Consider the following 22,776-nt stretch of genomic DNA (forward strand, 5'->3'; position numbering starts at 1 on the left):
TATTTTTGCCTTTTCAACATTTTCTAAGTCATTGCTTAGTTATAATAAATAGTTATAAATAAATTAAGCAGAAAATAATGATCTGTCATAGATTTTATTCCTGTTAGTTTATTGAGTTTCTTCACCATGAATATCATTTTGTAATAAAATAAGGAAAAGTTACAACCACATGGCCTTCTAGCAAGGGCAGTCTAGATCAACGGACAGCCCATGCAGGTGAAGGAATTTGTGAGGGAGCGATGATGGCTGTGCCAGGTTGAAATTAAACGTTCAGTCACTTGCTTATCATCGTCATTCACTTACTGCGTGCACCTGTAGGATTCCCATCATCTAGGGAAATGACAGGAGTCTTCCTGCTTTCCCGTCACAGAGCTACAGTGAGACAGAGTGGTCTTTGTCTGTTGCCAGGCTGCGCTGTGCTCACCCCTTACTGCTCACCGCCTAAACTGTAATGTCTGAAACAACTTCACACAAGCAATGTTTGAAAACTGAAGATGACATCTTATGTGTGAATATATCATCAAATACAGAGTAATGAGTAACAGTTTACTCACCCTTCAGTCATACTGAACCACTTCCACTTCTGATTATTGCACTTACAGTCCTCCTAATTTGGCTTTTCAGTAAAATTTTATTGTGTTTTTAAACATGTAAACATTTTCAACACTACTTCATCTGTTGACTTTTTTTCTCTGACTGTAGAAATCGAATCATTCTTATTGGACCAGTTGTGTCAGACTGCATCACCTGTTACTCCTTTTTCTCAGAGTGGGCAGTACTGCTGGGGTACTTTCTGCTGGGAGCGGCACACATGGAGGAAAAGCGGTGGGCAAAACAAAACCAGCAGTGAGCCCTCCTGCTGAACCACTTTGAAATGTTTGATTTTTCATGGGTGTATGAAAACTTGAAAGAGATTATATTTCTTAAAGTGTAGGTTATTATATAAGATATAAAATTTATTACAGGATAAGGGGACGGTGAAGACCTGAAGACAAGCTTCACTCTCCAAACAGCCTCATCTTGCATTAGAAAAGTACACAGTTAAAACAACAGTGTCAGGGAGAAGCCTATTAAGTCTGTATGATTGTTAGAAATTTCAAAAGCTACATAATAAAAAACGGGTAAAATGTAAGAATCTTGCTGCTGAACCAAACAAAGATCTCCACACCAAACATTTAGTGCTGACCTCTCTTCCAGTTATAGAGTCTTTCCTGCAGTGGTCTATGAGTTTTGCCGGTGGCAAAGACCATTTGCTTTGTTTCACCCTGCTCATTAAAACAGCCTTTTGATCGTTACAAATAACGAGTGGTTCCTCTTTGAGATGCTGGTGTGAACTGATTGGTCTCATTATTGGAATTAAACTAAATGTTCTGCAGCTTGTAAGAGGATGGTAGTTGAACATTAAGTGTGTGATAATGACAACCTGCTGCAGAGTGTGCCGGAGGGAGACTATATTATTCATGTGTTCATAAAATTGTTCGACTAAGCGTTCTACTAATTGTATTTAGCTTGTAAGTATGAGAAATTTGAGATCTGAGTCACATTTGTGCTTGTTAAGATGAGCTGTTACGTGGGCTTGTGTCACCATCATGTTTTTTCATGTTTTTGCATGACCGCTTGCTACTATAGGAATGTACAGTAATGTACAGTAACCACAAAGCAATTCTTACTGCAGTACGTGCCACCCAAGCATTTTGATGGATAACCAAAATTGATTTTCATTGCAGTTTTACCAAAACATCCTTTAAAATGGTAATTGGAACCAAAGAAACCAAAATGACTTTCTACAGTTGGCTTGATTTTCTCTCATGGCTGGGAATGCATTATGTGATTATCTTGACTTCCTCTTGGTCAGAGACCAAAGGATCGACGAGCTGTCCACATTGCCTTCTCTCGTGTAGGCCTAATTGCTGACTGACTTAATAACTGACTGTCTCACACACCCATTTTTTCTGTGGTTAAAGTACAGTGAGAAGCATGACTCCACCAGGATTTCTACCATATGGGACACAATAATTTTTCACATAGTCTGCGCAAATGTCATAGATCACACATTTTTAAATACCTTGGTGATAAGTTGTCAAATATAACACTTACCGAATTTGAAATATTGTAAACCCGAGTTCCCAGAGGTCATGTATAGGCAGATTTCAGCAGAAGGGGTGAGGTTGGACAATTAAATGTTTCCCACAATCCTGCATTATGTTAACTGCAATAGGCAAAGACGTGACGTGGGAACGGTCTGTTTCTGGTTACCAACCCCCACCACCTTCCAGTGGTTTCCTAAAAGGTGGCAGATGCAGTGATTCATAAAGTTTCAGTCTGCTGGGCCTCTCAAACAGTCACTGTTAGAGCTTGATCCTATCACAGGGGCTTTGACACTGAGATTTGCATTGGTTGGTTGAATCACAACCTGATGAAATCTTGTAATCAGTAGGTACACACTCGAGTTTTGCAGAGAACCATCTGTGTGTGTGTTACATTTAGAAAAACAGACAGACATTGTTGTCATAGTGATTCAGCCTCACCATAGCACCTGTGCTGTGATTTTGCCAGTCATGCCTCAGGTGATGAGTAAAGTAGTTACTGAGTAGTTAAAAACATCTGCGTTACATATTATCTTTGCTTACCTGAACAGATTGAATTGACTATGAGGGACAGGGAGAGACACAAGGATCCAGTCTCTTTCGTAAAACTGGATTAGCACAGACCAGCCTGGTCTCATTCCCCCAACGTTTTGTTCCCACCCATCAGCAGCGCATATGTACGGCACACGGTAGAAGATGCACCAGGCTTCCAATGTAGTATAATGGCTTGATTTTCACCAGACACGGCTGTGTCACATTACGGCTGCACCATGTCTGCTGGAGCTGATTGCTTCTGTTCTGCACATTGCCTGTGATTTTACCAGCAGTGCTGCAGTTTATCTCAGAAGCGACTCTCTGCTCTGCTCCACTTCAAATATGCTCCAAGTCAATTTTTGATAGATGCCGTGTCAATCAGCACTGAGCAGATAGAGCTGGCAGCAAGTCAGACATAGAACCGCTATAGAGAATTCTGGCAATTTTCAAAATAAAATTCCCTGTGCTCTGCTTGTAAAGACATATGAAATCGTACAGACATAAGTGTGGGGAAAAGTGGAGCACCTGATGAATAAAGAAACAAAAGGTAGAGCGGGTCAGTGGCTCTCACTACAGGCATCAATTAGTAGACAACAGAGCAAACATGCATATTTCTGTTACACCCCTCAAACCACTTGACAGTCCACCAGCTGTCACCACCATGACTGACTCCTGCCTGCTGATTGACACCTGGTGCCTACCTGATTGACATCTGGTACAGAGGACTCCAGACAGTTGTGCCACTTGTGCAGTCGTCCTCACAATAGTCGTGTGCAGCTTTTTTCTTTTTTCTTTTCCTTTCAATTATATTTTATGTTGTTCGGAAGTCGTAGAAACGAGTGGGTGTGGTTGGCTGGGAAGAAGAGTGGCATTCTGCTGCTGTCTGCTTATGTTTCTGTTAAAACACAGTTCATAGATATCTGTAATATTTCTTCTATTGACCTGGCTAGCAAACTTTGATACTACCTGCTTTGTTTATATGTGGCCGACATTTTCCTTTGTAGTATGACTGAAGCAACATTTTATGGACAGTTTCATAGACCAGTACAGTACAGTAGTAGCCTGTGTGAAAACCTGAACAATAATTTGATATATAACATAACATATAAGCAGTTCTATCAATTTTTAATGTGAAAATTGAACATTCCCAGACAACATATAAATATGTGAACCTAATTCATTCATTCACTTACTTATATTTTACAAGACTCTCATCTTCCATGTTGTTGGACTTCAATGGACCTCAATACAGAGGACCATGCAGGAACAATCTACCTCTATCACTATGATTAACTTAAAATCAGAAATTGTAATTGTCAAAACATATCTGAAAAGGTCTCTAATTGGCAATGGCTGGCTGTACCTCTTTGATCTCATTGTAACGCATCTCAACTTGCTTAGTCGTGACACTTTGATTAAGTATTACTATTGTTTTTTATATAGGTGAGATATCTTTCCAGGCCAATTTTGGCTTCCACCTTCTCCTGAATGTTCTAACTTTGTTTCTTAGTCTTAGTGTCTTTTATATATGTATGTGCAAATAAGCTAATAAAAACACACCAAAATGACTTATCACAGGTATATAAATATTGATCTCTATGTTGGCGCATATTACAGTAGAGGAAGTTTTTATAGTATGTACTTTTGACAACCTTTTTCCTAATTCAAGTTAAATATTTAATATCATTGTATTTAGGTTTTAACTTATGATTATTGGTTTATTGTTACAATGTACACTCACCTTCCTGTTAATGTCATGTTTCTTATTAAAGTCTCTTTGTAAACTGTAACATCCTTCCTCACTACACGACTTTGTCATAGTTTTATGACTAGAAGAGGTCAGTGGAGTGTAGGCAACCAGAGAATAATATTCAGATGTAAGCCCTTTGTAATCATCAACATTTTGATTAATGACCGTAATTTAATTCCACGTTTTTTAACTGTAATGAATTACATGGAATTAAATTATAAAATGAATGTAATGGTAGCTAGTTAGATGCAAGTAGTTATTCTCCAGCACTGCTAGTATCATCTTTGACATTTGTGTGAAATTCTGTCATAATTAGGGTATGAATTGTTGAGTTATGGCAAAAAACATCTTTTCTGAGCTCACAGTGACCTTTGTACACCGTACTCTATTCAGTTTATCCTTGAGTCCAAGTAGACGTTTGCACTGAATTTGACTAAATTCCCTCCGGGCGTTCCTGAGATATTGTGAGTGGGATGGACGTGAGGTTATAGTGATCTTTGACCTTTGACATCCAAAATGTAATCAGTATATCCTTGAGTCCAAGTGGACATTTTTGTCAGGTTTGAAGAAATTCCCCCTTGGCGTTCTCAAGATATTGCGTTCACAAGACTGGGATGACCCAAAAAGCACACAGCTGAACACAACTGTGTTCGGTGTGATCTTGAAAGTTTTTCAAAAGTTGTGAATCACAGAAGTCCTGTAGTTTACAGTCATAAATTTGCTCCAAATTTGGTTGGTCCAGTAGTGTTCCAGGTTACAAGATCCAGGTTCATTGACCACACACGTACACATGCACAAAAATTTCCAATCAGTCAGACTCTAGCCCATCTCCCCAATTATTTTTTTTTATCATGTTTCCCTCATAGTACTCTTTGCTTGAACAATATGGCTAAATAAGTTACATTAAATAGTCATATCACCATTTGATGAGTTTTAAATTGAACGCCTGCCTTCATTGCACCATACACCCTGATGAAGACCCTGAGTGGAAACCATATCCATGATTTAATAAAAGTGCCTCTGATTCCTTATAAGCTGCCGGCCAATACCATGGACTTCCTTCCCTGTCCTTGAAGAGAACCTGATTTTCTTCTTCGGTATTGTTGACCCAGTGACCCAGTGACCCAGTGCGGCGCTCCCTATGTATAAATACATTTTTTCATCACTAAATATGGTTTCAGTAAAACAAACAAAACATACATTGCCCTGATTTTTTTCTGAGGAAACATGATTAAAATCAGCTCCTGTGCTGTTGCTCACCTCTCTCAGCCTCTCACTAAAGCTGAAGGGATCAACCTCGGTGGTCTGGGGCTCCACACTTGGCTCCAAAGGATCAGGGTTCACGTCTGTCCAGAGGCAACTTCATTTTCCCACATCTTCTGCTCTAAATAGGGGGTTCACTCACAAAACACGCACACCACAAGCTTGTTTCCTGCTACCCTGGGAAATCACAGAAAGCTGTTTTTTTCTGTGTGTGTTACAGGTCTGGCTTTTGTTTGACACTTAAATTGTAGAGCTTGTTTCATGCTGTTATTTATTAATTATTTTTTTCTTCTAGCAATACCCAGAAGAGTAATTTTGTAATACTGATGTGTTGTTGGATGTTTTTGGTTAGTTTATTTATACAGGAGCAAACATTGTCAAACACATCAGGTGACATTGCAGTGATTCCCGCCTTTCTATATTCCACATATGCTTGTAGATATTGGATGATTTCCTTTTACAGAACAACAAAAACATCGTGATCTGGGGGAAACTGTCCACTGTATGTAATCAATAAAGTGCATTAAAAAAAGAGGAGCTTGGCCTACAAAATTGGAGTTTCAGAAGGACAGAACCCTTGGGGTCAGAGAAATTTAACGCCCCTTTTATCCTGTCTGAGGTGGCATGGGGCCGGAGGTAGACCACCTTTATAGGTCATGTGATATGTGGGTCATCTTGGGGCCCGCACAGCAGATCGCCAGGATCAAACACTCCTTGACTGGCTCTTTGACTCATTGATTTATGGGCACTGAAAGGCAACAGGACATCTACGGTTACACATACAGTACAGACGTTTTACACGGCAGTAAGGGACTTGCGACTTTTAACTTAAAGATGACTCAGTTAAGAAGGCAAAGCAGTAAAATGATTAAATGATTCCCATAACTCTAAAAGTGAGTAGTTAATTAAGCTGGGGTCAGGTGGCAAATTCCGCCCAGAATCAGGTCAGTTTGAGCTCTTTGTCAAGTTGTTTGGTCAAATTATGAAACCTGTTTCCTAGAGCTTTGACATCAGAATGCAATGTGTCTTTGTCAGGGACTATTATTGATTGCGGTACTCACATATTTGTTTCCTCTGTACACTCAGAGTTCAAACATGTCTCAAACTTTAACGCTGAAAATGTGTTTGTGTCATTTCCTAAATTTGTATATATTTACTGCCTAATAGAGGCTTAATGCTGCAATAAATTGTAGGTTGTGCATGTCAGATCGGAAGTAAGTTAAGATTGACAGCCTGTTAACTCCAGCCTTCCCGTTCTACCTCATTCAGTGCTTCCCTCGCCTCCTCTCTTTCTCAGAGTCCGGCTGTCCAGACCAGTCCAGCCTTGCAGGGGAAAGATGTGCTGTGGCTAACTGGTGTTGAGACGCAAGATGATTACAATGCACGCAGGTATGGAAAAGGCACCTACGACTTTTTACAAGGGCCCCTGGGCTTCAGGGGCAATCTTCTCTGTCAAAGGCTTATCACCTCTGCTCCCGCTCTCAGAGGGCAGCACCATGATTTTGAACAATTAGTCCACCCAGCAACCAGACCTACCTGTCAGTTCTGATTCACGTGCAGAAGCCAATATGTCTGCTCAGGCTGTCATTAACACTATGAGCATTTTACTATTGTGTAAACCTCTGTCGAAGCTATAAGCAAGCCCACACCATCCTGCTGCCTCTCACCATGGGCAACTCCAGAGTAGAAAAGAGTCCAGCCTGGCATTGTTCTCTGTGAGTTGGGTTCCAGAGTCCCGACTGTATGTGGAGGTGAGCCCGACTATCTCTAGCCAGGACCGCTCAACCTCCCGCACTAGCTCAGGCTCCTTCTCCCCAGCGAGGTGACATTCCATGTCCCCACTGTGAGATTCCATGTCCTGGGACTGGGTCGTCGGGGCTCCCGCCCACGACTGCCACCCAAACCACAATGCATCGGCCCCTTCTGAACCCTCCTGTGGGTGATGGGCCTACAGGAAGGCGGGCCCATGTCACTCATTCGGGCTGGGCCCGGCCGGGTCCCGTGAGCAAAGACCTGGCCACCAGGCGCTCGCCTGCAAGCCCCAACCCCAGGCCTGGCTCCAGGGTGGGGCCCCAGTAACGCCAATCCAGGCAACGTAGACATCCCTGATCTTAGACTATTCATTTGTGGCAACGAATAAACAAAACAACATTTAACATAATATATAAACAATACTGATATTTGCATTGAGCAGAGTTCTGGTTTTACCACAGACAGACAACAAACTGGACTAGTGTGTGTGTTGTCACACTATGAATGCACACTTTTTATTCATTCAATATCAGACATATTAACAATACCTGCTGTTCTGTTAAGACAAAGTGGAAGATACATGTCCAATCCCACAATGCTGGGAGGTATAGTCACTGCCACACAGAAGATTACCTACCCCACCACACACACACACACACACACACACACACACACACACACACACACACACACACACAAGCTCAGCTCACTCAGCTAAGCCCTCCCACCTATCTAACAGTAGCCAATTGTGGTGATTATTAGTCAAAGAACTGATAAAGTGTGGTCCAGCCTCTCCCCCGTGTGGAAAAGCCAAGCACAGATGTTACAGTTAACCCTCTGCATCAGTCAGGGAGTGGTGTTAATCATCATCTATTTCCAATTCAGATTATTCACTTCAATAAGCTGTTCTGTAGACAAACTCTCATTTCTAACTTCATAATGTAAATATACAAACCTCATCCCAATTAAACTTGGGTCTGAAATTAAATTAATTATTAATTATTATTAATTTCCAACTGTTGTAGAGACTTGTGACTTCGAAAACTGGTCTAAAGTTGCTCATTGGGGTGGAGGGAGAACACCCTCATAATATTGACAGAAATATGCTTCTGGAATAAACAGGCTGTGACTCAGTTTCAACCAGAGACATGTCTGCACCACCCCGTTTCCACTGCGCACTCTTCAATATGCGCACTACTCAGGGCATCATCTTAATTGATCAATCAAAGGTAGTTGATTAAATCCGTTACTGATTCGGCAAGTGATATGAACATAAAATAGCTGTGATAAATATTTGAATTTGGTGTAAGTTATGTCTCATTTAATTCACTTTAGACTATAAATAATCAGATTTGAAAGTCTAAAGTGAAGATGCACTCTCTTTAAAATGACAGAGGTGTTACCTCCACAAATGATCCGCGTGCTTTCGGAGCAGTCTGATTGGATGAGGATGTATCTCTCAGGCACAGGGCCAAATTAAGTTTTGTTTCCCCTCCCCAAGGTGTCTCATTCACTTTTCGGATGGGCACTCTGCCCCTCCTCTCTGACACTGACGAAATAACAGTGTGTGTTAGGCAAAATTGAACTTGTTGCTTGCCAGCACTTCACGGTTTGAGTCGCTCTGTTCAGAACCTGCAACTCTGGAGCATCAAGAAGAAGAAAAGGGCGCACCGGGGAGATAAGTGCTGCTGCGCCGACTTGGAGTGGACATACTTGGGCACTTTTTACGCACGCATGTTACACACTGGGACTAACTGGATTTAAGGACATATATCAATATTTGTACATTTTATGGAATAAAACACCTTTAAACGTAAGTATTTTTCTGTTGATTGTTTGAACTGAAGTTTTAATTAAGACTGTTCCTCTTGATCAGCAAACTGGATATCTGTGCAATATTATGCACATGTTGGCTTGATCTTTTCTCCATTTGTAACATTTAATTCTCAAATAAAATGCATCAGTCTTTTAAAGTTAACTTTTCAGTCTGCAAGTGACTGAACACGAATGCACCCAGTGATGCAGCGTTGTCCTCAGATAACCCACACTGGTGCTTCTGCAGAGTGAAGCAAGTGAATTTCCTAAATCAGCGCTGCGGATTGGCGATTACTCCACAGTTTCTTAACTTAATACTTTACCGTTTGAAATTAGTATAATAAATACAATGCAATCCTGTCACAATTTCTATCGAGCATCCACAAGCAACAGGTGTCTGCGGAGGAAAAAAGAAACGGCACCAAAATAGAAAGTCAAAGTCTCAATAAACTCTTGGCTACTGGATGAATACTTAAATTTACAGTAGTTGATAATTTTGTTTCACAGCAGGTAACATCTCCGAGCTGCACACGAGCTGACAAATGGATCCAGAAATCTACTATCAGTCAAACGTCTGTGTGATGCTCAAGAGCTGATCTTCCATGAAATGACTTTTTTCGATTTCCTAGAAATCTTTCTGCGAGTGCATGTCGTTTACGCACATCTTCGTACAAATGTATATACTCCAGATAGTTTTAAAACATGTTCCGTGGGATATGTAGCATTATTAGTCCCGTAAATCTTTATCTTATTGTCCCCCTAAAGTCTCATTACATTTAGTTTCCATTAGGGTGGGTCTGTTGACTCGGGATAGACTTGTGGGAGTGCTGGCATTAAGTCACAGTCATACCCACCCTGAAATATTTTAGATGGTCTTTTATCACTGCCAGTTGCCATTAGGCTATATGAGTGTCTCGTTTTAATAGAGAACAGCTCCCACTGCGACCCACCACTTGTGTTTACACAGTGGGGTTTAAATGAGGACGGTGGGCTCATTGCTTCTGTCTCCAAAACTCTGTAGTTCAAGGAATTCAGGAAGTTTTACTTCTCAGCCTCGTCACCCACAAATTCACTGCAAACATGAGGCAGGGTCATTACATGTCTTTTTCTTTGTATCCAAAATTTATTTCTAATATGAACAATTAAATGCAATATGTTTTTTGCTAGGGAAATATGATTTCTCCTGTATTCAATGACTTTTTAAAATGTCATCATATAAACAGGGGGGTGAATCCATTATTAGCCAGAAAAATGTGCATAATTAAAGTTCATTTATGATGGTTATATATGATTTTGCAATCCCAGTTGTGTGTTAATTTGTTGAAAAGATTGTAGGCTGCACTAATAACAGATATTTCATATTTTTGTCTTATTTTTTACAATCTTTAGATGAATATATGTTTGCACTATTGATTTTTTTCTGAAACCTATGCATGATAGAAAAGCTCTGAAGCAGACTTATCTCTGTTATAACTAAACTAATGTATGTCTACCTATACCTGAAAATGTATATACACTAAAAATTAGTTGTTTCTTAATGCACCTTTTTAATTTTCCCAACAGATGTTACTTAATATAAAGCATATCCTGTGGTTATATTGTCTCTGTGAAGCTGCAACTGCAACAGGTAAGTTGTGAATGAGTGAAGACCTCTCTCTTTTTCTCAGTCACTCCTCTTTCCCACCCTCCTTTTCTCCACCTACCCTTCTCTCTCTTCTTTTCTTCATCTTTCTCCCACCCTCTTTACACCTCCCTCCTTCTTTTCCCTTCCTCTCTCCACCACTGTGTGTTGGATCAAACACAAAGTCATCTGACATGGTCACATTCAGCTGGCACCCAAACTGTACAGTTTATCTGATGCCAAATGACTGATGTGTCTGTTGCGCCTCAAGCATTAAAGTGACAATACATCCCAAAAGCAAAATTTTTTTTTTTTTTCTCTTGAATATAATATGACTAAATGGTGTTTGGCTTCTGGTGCTCAAAGTAACTGAAAATATATTTGAAATCTCAACAGCAATGTCTCTTTCCAGAAATCATGCCCAGATAACTCAAGACAATCCTCAGACCTTTCTAGGAGAAAGAAAATAGTTTCTGTGATTCTACTGCAAATAGAACCTAGACATTCGTAGACAGAAATGTAAGCAGGTCATTATTTCTGGAAAAAGAAAATAGTTTTGAATTTTTCCCCCCAAAAAAATGTACTGGAGAAAAGGCTGAGAACTCAAAACCTCTGCGAATTACACCAAAACAATCTAGATGTATAACTACACATTAGGAGAGCAATATATATTTTTGAATTTGGAGTGAACTGTCCCTTTAAGGCTTTACTCTGTTCCTAGAGTAGCAGACTGTGATAACCTTATTCCAGTCTTCTGCCTGTGAAACCTGTGAGACTTAACTCAGTGGTAAAGGTGGCAGTGTTGACCACAGAGGTTTGCATCTCAGGCCCCTCCGGCCCCCCTGGCTCTCCTGGCCCCCCTCGTCCCTGGACTTGTCTCTGGGATGGATGGACACCTTTCAATTAGACTGGGCTCCTAGTCTGGAAATAACAGCTGGTTTCACCCCACATCCTAATAAGGCCTTCTGTTAAAGCACCCACACTCATGCCTCGGGGGCTGTCCCACCACTGTTTCCAGAGCATTCCCCACATTGTTCTCTGTGAATGACCCCCTCACCTCAAAAAAGACAAAAAAAGGTACATGTTCTTCCTGTCCACGGGGCTAAGTGTGATTCAGCCTGTTGCCATTCATTTGTGTCTGGCGTCCTGTCTGAAATCCTCTCTGCTTTGCCTAATCACATACAAGTGGAGTGAGACTGAGGTACAGTCAACAGCCTGAACTTCAGGCAGACCTCAGGGTTGGGTGGAATTAAGCATAGTAACAGTTAACCTTGTCTGGTTTTTGTATTGTAGGATTAACTTAAATACACTTAACTTGTGCTTCAGTGTAGATGTGCAATATCAGTAGTAGCTTTTCAGCTAAGAATAGAGAAGGACAAGGATCCCCAATTTTCCATACCAAGGCCCCCAAATAGCTTTAGCTTATGGCCAGCTAACCCCCCCCCCCCCCCCCCCCCTTTAAAAACCCAGTTGATTTTTTTTTGCCTCTATAGGTTGCTTTTGTTTCAAATGGTGCTAAAGTATATACAGTTTTATACACTCATTTGAGAAGGTCTTGAAGCAGAGAACACATTTTGGTAACTTGCAGCCATTTTTACGTGCATCATACAAGTTTTACTTGGCCAGGAGTTCTTTGGATCTTTTGCATCTGAACTTTTCTCATCTCGACATTTGGTCTGCTCATCAGGTCTTTTCTGTTTCTAAAACATGTCCATTTTGTGAGTTAGCACTGAATTTCAAGAGCAGACCAGCTTTGTGGCAGGCGCATACCAGTCAAGCTCAAATATGACACCTTATGATGTGATGAATGATGTTTTGTTTGGCAGGTAATTAGAAAGATTGGCTTGGCAAATAAGAATCTGACATGTTATACATTATAACAACTTTTTATTTGTTTTAATTAAAACTATGATAATTTGCTTTTATTTTCAAAAATATTTTTTTGCTGAGGCCCCCAGCACTTCCTGTGTGCCCCAAAGTGGGCCAGGGCCCTCACTTTGAAAATCACTGGTGTAGAGTCAGTTGTTATGTAGGTAAAGATGGGGTTATTTGAGATGGAAAACTAACATACAGCAAGCAGTGGCATAACATGAAGTGATGCATGACCCTGCTGTTTAACCAATTATAATTAACTTCATACAAACATGCTGCAGTTGACATACACTACAGTCAGTGTTAAACGTGTTCCCACACCCATCATTTCAAGGATGAGGTTTGACTTTCCAAGAGCCATTTTGAGGGCATGATGCATGTTTCTTTTTATTAGACTGGGTGTAGTTGTCACACCCCGTCAATGTAAATGAGACGGGCAGTTTATGGTGTCTACTTGCATCTGTAAGAATGAGAGTAAACATGAGAGGCCTGGATTTGTCTGGAAGAAAAAGATTAGCAAAGATTAAACAAAAAAAATCAGTAGTGAATGAATTAACATGAATTGAAAATACATTTAATCCTTTCACTTTTTGCTTTTCAGCCTCCAACGCATTATCAATAATCAGACCAGTCACTGGGTCCCTCTCAGGGAAGGTAACGCTTCCCTGCTTCTTCTCCACAATCCCAACCTCAGCACCAGTCATCAGTCCCAATGGAACTGTCGTTTATAACAGAGATTACTTGCGGATCAAATGGAACAAAATAGAGGGAGAAGTAGAATCCACAGTGCTGGTTGCACAAAATGGGGTCATCAAAATAGGGTCCAGCTACAGGAACCGTGTATCAGTGCCCAGTCACCCTGAGGATGTAGGCGATGCCTCACTGACGGTGGTAAAGCTGCGTGCCAGTGATGCGGGCACTTATCGCTGTGAGGTCATGTACGGCATCGAGAGCACCCAGGATACAGTTAACCTTGATGTTGACGGTAAGAGATTCATGATATCCTTCCCACGTCATGCTGGAATCTAACAAAAGACTCTAAAATTGCTTCCCCAAGACACTCTCTGAATGTCGAGGGGGGTTGCTGCAAAGGCTAAATAATAGTGAAATGCAATACAAGTGGTGATAGAAATGTAAACCATATAGAACTTTGGGCGCCCTTCTGCTTACTTTGATAGGAACAGCTACCCAGTAGTTATACAGAGTAACCACAGTTTTCAGGGCTTATTTTAGAGGCGATACACTCTTAAAAAGAGTCAGATGAGACTTTGGGCCCCTATCCATACCAAGCACTGCAATGTTTTAATTCCAGTGTTCATCCATCTAACCCAATAAGCCATCAGAGCCCAAATATGGATGGTAGTCCACATGCTGGTATGGGCAGAACAAAGTTATTTTATAACGTCATCCATCCCTGTCATCGTGGGTGCCACCTTGTCAGGAGGGATTTTCCTCTTGGTGGGGCACTCGGTGGGTGTTACCAAGTCTTTTTACTTTGCCATCACAGTGCAATAAAAGTATTCCCCAATGTCCCTCATCAAATTTACACAAGTGTTAAATTATGTATATAATAATGTAACATTACTGCAGCACCTCCAACCCACAATTTATAGTCTCCTTGGGGGTCAGGGAACTACCCTTCCTTACCTATTGTCATAATGTGCATTTGACATGTCTCACTTGAGAAGTATTCTGGAGATATAATTCATGTTTTAGGGATGTAGAAAACATGGGTGGGGTGGGGGGATACTGGGATAGTTTTGGTTTTCGCTGCTTTACAATCCGCATAACCTCTTCTCCAACTATCTGCAATGTTAATTAGGACTATCAATCATATCTTCTGCGTCTGTTTACTGTCCACAAATATGGGGATTTCAGGGCCATGGCAACATCTGCAGTTATCTTGTTCATTTGTGGTGAACTGTAGAGTATTTCGCGTATCCTCTTGGTTTATTGCAAAGTTCCCCCTTTTCCAAAGAAGCTGAGAGACTCAATTATTTAACTCATGGTGTGTGCTTCTTAAGACATTAGCTATAATTTATAGTACTGAAATTATGCTGATGAATTCCAGATCACCATGGTTCTATACAAAACTTCATTTTGTTTCATTTTTGGATGGTTAATATTTGTCCAATTTGTTGCCAGGTGTTGTGTTTCACTATCGGGAAAGCACCAACAGGTACACTTTGGACTATCAGAAGGCCATCCAAACTTGCCAAGATATTGGAGCAACCATTGCTACATATGACCAACTGAAAGCAGCCTATGAGGATGGATTTGATCAGTGTGATGCTGGCTGGATTGCTGACCAGACAGTGAGGTCAGCTGCATTTTAATTCTCTGCTATAAAGTCATTTCTTTTAAACAACGCTGCTATTCAATGATATATATTTGATTGTACTCTGATGGGATGCAGAGTGCTTGTAGACAAAGGTTTGATGGTGTGACCTATGTGTTATAATGGCTCTCTTTTTCTCTATCTGTACAGATACCCAATCACAAAGCCAAGGGAGGGCTGCTATGGCAACTTAAAGAGTAAACCTGGCGTTAGGTCATACGGGACCAGGAAACCCACGGACACCTATGATGTATACTGTTACATAGACAGACTCGATGGTAAGTAAGCAGCAAAATTAGGCTTTCCAAGTTCAGAGTAATGAGGTGTCATTGAGAGGCTCTGACACACCCTCTGGCAGAAATGACAAAACCTCCCAATTATCACAGTGCCAAAGCAAATTACTTTTACACCTCCTAAGACTGCTGTGAAAATACATTTAATTGTTTTTTTTAATACTGTATTGGTAACAATGTGTGATTTTTTTAAAATAAATATGAATATTTTTTGCCAAACATTTTCACATTGTGGAAAGGGAATTTGGGTCACAGAGAAACTCCAAATAATTTGACTCTTAAGCAGGAATTGAAGTTCATTCTCCACCACAGTGGTTTTTGAAAGTCGCCAACAAAAATGTGATAATGGGAGTTTTAAACGTCTTTGGCACTGCTTATAAGAAGTCTTCTCTTCTCAGCCAATGCTCTTTCTCTCTGTTCATTATACAGCCTGTTACTGCTGATGGACTCAACTCCACTCAAAAACGCTTTATGAGTGTTAACATCCCTCTTGACACATCTTAACTCCAGTCACCCCTCTGTAGTTACTCGTCTTGTCTTGGGTTTGTACAGTGGTGCTCAGCTGCAGCATACTATATAAGTTTGAATTATTTCATTCAGTTAGTTGTTAATATGAAGATATCAGCCAGAACTGTGACATTTGTGTTATTAGATATTGTCTGCAGATGTAGACAATGGTGTCAGCCAGTAAATGTCACCCCACCCCACAGCCACCAGGGACATGTACGTACATCTTCCACTTAACTCTTCAGTCTCTCCAAGAAACTATACAAGCATCTTTAACCTCACTGTATTACGGGCCATGATGTGTATGTTCTCAGTAGGCTGTGTTTCATAGACTCACAGTTGTATTTCCATCACTCCAGAGGACATTACATCGACTTACATTAATTTTCTTGAGACATACTCTAACCATACCCGTAACCACGACTTTCCTAACCCTAACTTAAACCTGACTTTACCCTAACCATAATCATGCGGATAGGGTAATCATACTAACCACAACTCTTCACCCTTAAATGATTTATGTTAAGGGGACTTGCATTTTGTTTCCATAAGTAAAGTGACTGTGTCAACAGATTTAAGTTCCAACATGAGTAATACAATTACTTACTCATTCATAGGCATTTTTGCCTCCATTAGATAGTTTACAGTAGAGACAGAGAGGGAGAAATGACCTGCTACAAAGATCTTCCTCTGGATGTAAATTGGGGACATTGTGGTTCCATTGTTATGTGTTTTAGACTCCTGACCACCACAGACACCACAAAACACAAGGAATCCCTTAGTAGGCTATAGATCAGGTTTCAAAAATTGTAAACTCCTGCACACTGTCTAACTTTGTAATTCTACATTTATTTGCAACATTTTAGTACTAGATTTTCAATTTTTGACTCACTTTTTCCTCCTCTATATACCTGTCTCATTAAATAGTTTTGTTTTGGGCTGTTCAGGTTTGACATGCTTTAAAGATGAATGGAAATGGCTAATGCTTTAAATTAACCATAAAAATTCACCTATAGCTTTACGGTGCACGCCTAAAAGATGTTAATTTAATTCAATAAGTTAATTTGGCTATATTCACATAGTCTAGATGAGTTTGAGATATAGACGAAATCAGGCTTTGACTAATATAAAACGTGTGCTTACAAATAACTTACTGAAAGTCATAATTGCAGTTTAAATGATGGAAAATGTCCAATAAAACATGTAAATTTGCGAAGTTGAAAGTGACCATGGAAGATTTCTTGCCTGTTTTTAAGAGGCAAGGCATTTATGGGTGGATAATCTCAATGCCACTGTAAATCAATGGGATGAAACCAACATGGGAAATTTGAGACACTACGCCCAAGACTAACTGAAAACATGTAGTTCTCTCCTGTAATGTTTTTTTGGTTTCAATTAAGACACTGTCTTTTTGTATTCTTCCATTTATATTACATGGCGAAGACAACTTGTTGTAACTGTCATAGTGCAGTGACCTTTCTGAATGTAAGATCGTTACACGAACAACATGAAGGAAAGAAGCAGAGAAGGTGTAATGTAGGCCACTCACTCCGAAGGGAAACCTAATGTCTTGAAGTACAGATGCATTCATTGACAGGCCAGGCACATTGTCTGAATTGCTATCCCACCTCAGATAAATATAATGAACTACTGTTTTCCTAAATATGATCAGTGGGAGGTGTTTTGGGTCCATGCCCTGCACAGCTGTGACTTTTGTCAGCTGTCAGTTTTCTCTTCTGAAAGGACACAATGATCTAAAAATCTGTAGCTTGAGATTTATCTAAATAAAAGGCTGTTTAGCTCTGTTTTCAGTGCAGATAATTGAAAATGAAATGTGAAATGATCGTCCATCTGTTAGCAATAGAGTACTCATTTGTGCCAAAGTTTATGGAATTGGTTGAACTAATTGGTTAAAGTGAATTGAAAACTTTGCCCTAGGTGACTGCATACTTACTGTAATTATATTTTGTTGCCATGATCACAGATGATTTATTGCCACACTGCCTTTGAGTTAGTGCTTTTTATTAAGACGTTGTGACATGTTGCCTTCTGCATTTCAGGTGAAGTGTTTTATGCTCCTGTGACCCAAAAGATGACTTTTGAAGAGGCCAGTAAAGAGTGTAAGAAGAGGAATGCTGTCCTGGCAAGCCCTGGCCAGCTCCATGCTGCTTGGCGACAAGGTCTCGACAGGTGTGACTATGGCTGGCTGTCTGATGGCAGCGCACGGTATCCTGTTGCAGTGCCCAGAATGCAGTGTGGGGGAGGCCTTATCGGCGTCAGGACCATGTACCGCTATAGAAACCAGACTGGCTTCCCAGAACCAACTAAGAAGCTTGGAGCTTACTGTTTTAAAGGTAAACCCACCCATAGTGCCTTATTGTTAGTATTTAGTATGTCATGGAACAAAGTGTTATCTTGCTGCATATGTTGGGTCATATGGCGTATATGTTTATAGTTTTGTTTAGACAGTGGCAGACAGTGACTAAAGGCGCAGACCATTCCCTGTCAGAAACAGGCCTGGGCTGTGAGGAGCTATGATCTCATCTCCTATTTGCCTCTGCTCCCCACCCTTTGATTTGCTGCTGCTCTGCAACACTGTACACATTCCCACATCTGCCCCAGCCCAACATTTAAAAATCTTTTCAACCTGTCTCATCTTCTGGTCACTGTGTGTCTGTCTTTTGCTTACATAGTTCCAATGACAACAACAACATAAGCAAAGCAGAGCAACGATTTTCTCATGTGTGTTATGCGCCAGACTAGTCATATAGATTGCAGTGCCCAGCTGACCTCCCTGTCTCACATTTTAGTTTCCTGCCCATTTCTATGGAAACAAAATTAGCCAAGAGGCGAGTAAAATCATCGTGGTAAACTGTTTACTTTAAACGCAATGGACAAGGCAGTTCTTATTCTAATGGGGAGAGTAATGACCAATGCTTTGCTTGAGAGTTTGTGAACAGTCAGTATCTGTCTGTGTTTTTTTTATCTTTATTACTTCCAGCTGGGCTAATCAAGGCTCCTTAAGCTTTGTCCTTATTCAACCTCACTGTTGATGTGAAACAAACGAAAACAGTTTATGTACTTGAGTACTATTCAAAATTTCATCATCAGTTTAGATAATTTTACCGCACTTATAAAAGGCCAAATTAATTATTCCAATCATAATGGATTAAATATTAATCTGAGTAGCCTAGGTGTGGGGAATGAGGAAATTAATCAGTTGTGACTTCTGTGTGTGTGTGTGTGTGTGTGTGTGTGTGTGTGTGTGTGTGTGTGTGTGTGTGTGTGAGTGGTTGTGTGTGTGTGTGGGGGGGGGGGGGTTGATGTGGATCTGGATAAATTAAAGTTTGCTGATGCTAAAAAAAAACACCTAACGTCTGACTTTGGGAAAAGGTACAATCAGCATTCACTCCCAGGTCAAACGACTCTGCAGTAGTCACTTGTAGTTTTCAGCTCCAGCTCTGATCGGCAGTGATGAAAACATCACACTCAGGAAGACAGCCTAATTGTTGCTCTCTTTCCGTATGCAAGTCCTGCTTGGCTTGACTTTGTTTAACTCAGTGCATCAGCACAGTGGAGTTTACATCCGCTTGAATGCTGTACTTATAATCCTTTCGTCTTTAGTTCAGTGTCTGTAAAATGGTGGATGATAATGATTTTATTTACTATAAATTCCTCACAAATAAAGTCTCCTTTTACTTTGGTATCTAAAAGCTCTTTTATTATGAAGCAGCAAAAGTGGGTTTTCATCTGCAGTAACTTGGTGGGGGCGGGCATGACAGAGAAAGTTTGAGAAGCACTGGTATAAACAGTGACACTTTCACGGTTCACCGGAATTGAACAGAATTAAGCTAATCCTTCAAAATGTGAGTGTTTTTAACTAATCAGTATCCCTGGGGCAAACCCAAATGACAGATGATATTTGCCATCTAGAAAAGCAGCAAAAGTAACTAATACCACACCTGTCAGCCTTTGTAGTGTCACTATCTAACTCCCTTTTTCGCCCTTCTCATCTCATTTCCGCTGTCAAAGTTTGCCCTCTGTCATTCTCACTTGTACTTATCAGAGCAGACGTTTGGATAATGGACAAAGCTACTGCTGGACTTCTAAATTCAGTCATCCTCGGTGACCCTTGACATGGCCTTTCCATCTTTACAAATGAGAGGTTGGACAGATAAGCTGGCCCCTGCCTGGCCATTTAGTGCCTCTGAGCTATGCTAATTCTTGCGGTGATAAGTCCCCATGGAGTTCAGAGGGCACACAAACAGGCCACCCTCACCTCCTGCTCTGTGTATTCTATGTCAGCTTTCTCAGTCCTGTTGTATTTACGCCCCTGTCTAAGTGCTTTTCAAGTGCCCTTGTTTGATGGGATTCACTCCATCATTTCCTGCTTTCCCACTCCCAATAACATCTTAAAAATGAAATATTTTGTAAACCTATGTCAGTTAGACTACACAGAAAGACTGGGAGAAAGGAGGCTGGTCCAGAGGGAAAGGGTGAGAATTGGACTCTGATTGGTCTCTGGATTCTGAAGAAAACAAAGGCCTCTGTAACAGCAACAGCTCAGACGCATTGGTGAGATAATGCAGTCCCTCTGAGAGCAGGCCCTTTTTTTTTCCTGTTAGGGAAAAATGTGTCTCACACACCTTACATCAGAGATAGTTTAATGAAGAAAGAGGGTTAGTACGCAATGGTCAGCAGCTTGTTTTACACAATCTGTCTGCACCAGCAAGGAAAGCTTTCTAAAGCTGTACCACTGCTTTTTATGGATGTGAGGAAATGAGAGAGCATGGGAGGAGAGAGGGGCAGAAGGGAACAGGCAAGAGAAACATACAAGAGGGATTTAAGATATTAAGTCATTAATGAAACCGTAAGAATAAGCAGACAAGTTCATGAGTGAGAATTTGAAGATTATTACTGAGAGATGAAAAGAAGTAAGGAACTGTAAGAGGAGAGACTGTGCAAAGAGAGCAAGATAGGACAAAAATAATCAGGGCAACTCTAATAAACTCAGAACGCCAGATTCCTTAACGTTTATATGCTGTTTAATTTCTCTGCCACAAGCATGTGAATCCTTTCAGGCAGATCGGGACATGTTTAGAGAAACAAAGTGCACTTAAATTAGAACACTTTGAAAATGACATCATCTACCACGAGCTGATGACAAACAATCCAAATTCATCAGCTGCAAGAGACAGACTATTGAATGGAAAATCAGCATGATGTTGGCCTCACTGATACCGGAGGATAAGTGAGATTTTTTTTTTACCAACAATTCTAGTGCAGATAAAATCCTTGTTCCATATTTAGTATTGGTTCCACTGTTGGCTTGACATTGAGTGAAATAATGTTAGTGCAGGTTATAAACAACATTAAGAGTTATGAGAGGAAGTCCTTTACCCTGAGGTTTCTAGGAAACTTTTAACTCTGGGCACTTTAATGTTATGTGTCACACTGGTATTTTAGCTGTTGCATATTTCTGCTTGACTGCCATTTGACTCATACGGCTTGTCTCACCAGCTGCCTGCTTTACATGCTTACAGTATGTAAAGATGCAATATTTCACACATCATGATTTTGTAATATTTGATTCAAGTGAGGTGACAGACCTTTCGACTGTCTTTGGACCACACATTTGTGGTATCTGTATTCTGTAACACTGTGTGCATCCTGGCTACTTAGCTTATTAATGTGGTATATGTGGCATAGAATCTAAGATTCAAGAGAAGTGATTGAGGTGAGGTGATTTTCCAGAGGTGAAAGTGTTTGTCACTCAGTTTCTTGACAATAATCATACTATAAAAACTCTGTTATATATTTAAAGCTAGTCATTATATGTTTGGCCTTATTGTTCAAAAGTTTCATAATATCCTTTAAGAATAATGTAAGTCAAGGTGTGGGGGAGAAAACTTGAATTCTACTTCTCCACTTGGCTCTGTTTTCAGGCTTTAGTAAAGCTAACTTTTGGACAATCACAAGTCGTGAAGATAGTTAATTGTTGAGTCTCATTCCCAAAATGTGATATTTTGACAACCTCCTAATGAGACTCAACAAACATCCATCTTGGAACCACTAATCCAAAGTTTTGCGTCAGTAGTTTGACTACCTGGGAATGAAACAAAATAATTAACTGTCTTTCTCCAGAACTAGTTACTTTAAATGAGTAATGGTCAGATCATTTTTATGATGTTTGTTTATTTTCATTTTTGATGTGCTTGTGTTTGTTTCTTAGGGAGGAGAGAGGTGATCAACCAGACTTCCTTTGTGGCTATGTCTGTGGTTAAAATCATCACCACCACCACCAGGAGCGCCACTACCTCCATCCCCCTACTGGAAAGTAGCCCTACTACGCTAACTCCAACATCTGAACCAGTATCAGAGGCAGAAGAGTCTCCAGACTCATCAGTTCCAACAAATCCTCCATCTATGTTCTCTACCAGTATGGCTCCACCTCGTCCCACTCCCCAAGAAGAAGAATTAATAACCACGGTCGCACCCACCATCAAAGAAGAGCATGAGGACACTGCTGATGTAGCAGACTTTGATGTTGAAGACTATACAAGGGAAAATGAAAAGGATGAGGACTTCTTTCCTCAACGTGGTGACACATTCCCAGAAGCCCAAAACACTACAGAAGGCACCAGCACCACAGAGTCAGTGTCCATGCCCACTGAGGAGCCAGATGATCACTCAGTGATTGAGATCAACACAATCCAACCCGATGTCCCAATACCTGATGCGTCTCTTATCACAAAGCCAATGTTTGCTGAGGGAAAGACTGAGGAAACTATTGTGGATTCTGCGATCACCACAGCGATGGCCTCTAACCTCACTGACACTTCAACAGAGTCATCTGAGCTGATCAGCGAAGAAACGTTCAGCCTCTCAGACTCAACACCCTCAACTGTCGGGCTTCATTCAACAACACCTTTCCCTGGCTATGA

At 40.6% G+C, this 22,776-nt stretch overlaps 1 protein-coding gene across 1 annotated transcript; it reads left to right on the top strand.

Annotated features, from left to right (window-relative positions):
- The first annotated feature begins 8,959 nt into the window (after window positions 1-8,959).
- On the top strand, window positions 8,960-22,776 carry vcana (versican a). Its single transcript, XM_084729197.1, has 8 exons — window positions 8,960-9,199; window positions 10,765-10,828; window positions 13,296-13,679; window positions 14,840-15,014; window positions 15,183-15,310; window positions 17,893-18,186; window positions 22,065-22,593; window positions 22,722-22,776. The coding sequence occupies exons 2-8, from the start codon at window positions 10,765-10,767 to the stop codon at window positions 22,774-22,776; spliced, it is 1,629 nt and encodes a 542-aa protein (XP_084585323.1). The 5' UTR covers window positions 8,960-9,199.

This window comes from Lutjanus erythropterus, chromosome 10 (assembly GCF_056507025.1).
Source record: "Lutjanus erythropterus isolate fLutEry1 chromosome 10, fLutEry1.hap2, whole genome shotgun sequence".
Lineage (NCBI taxonomy): Eukaryota > Metazoa > Chordata > Actinopteri > Lutjaniformes > Lutjanidae > Lutjanus > Lutjanus erythropterus.

What these genes read in the sequence shown, in the direction of transcription:
- vcana (XM_084729197.1), top strand. Translation starts at nt 10,765, where the DNA reads ATGTTACTTAATATAAAGCATATCCTGTGGTTATATTGTCTCTGTGAA. An exon ending in ATTGCTGACCAGACAGTGAG is followed by an intron (nt 15,015 to 15,182) that starts GTCAGCTGCATT and finishes CTATCTGTACAG; the next exon opens with ATACCCAATCACAAAGCCAA. An exon ending in TGGAGCTTACTGTTTTAAAG is followed by an intron (nt 18,187 to 22,064) that starts GTAAACCCACCC and finishes TTTGTTTCTTAG; the next exon opens with GGAGGAGAGAGGTGATCAAC.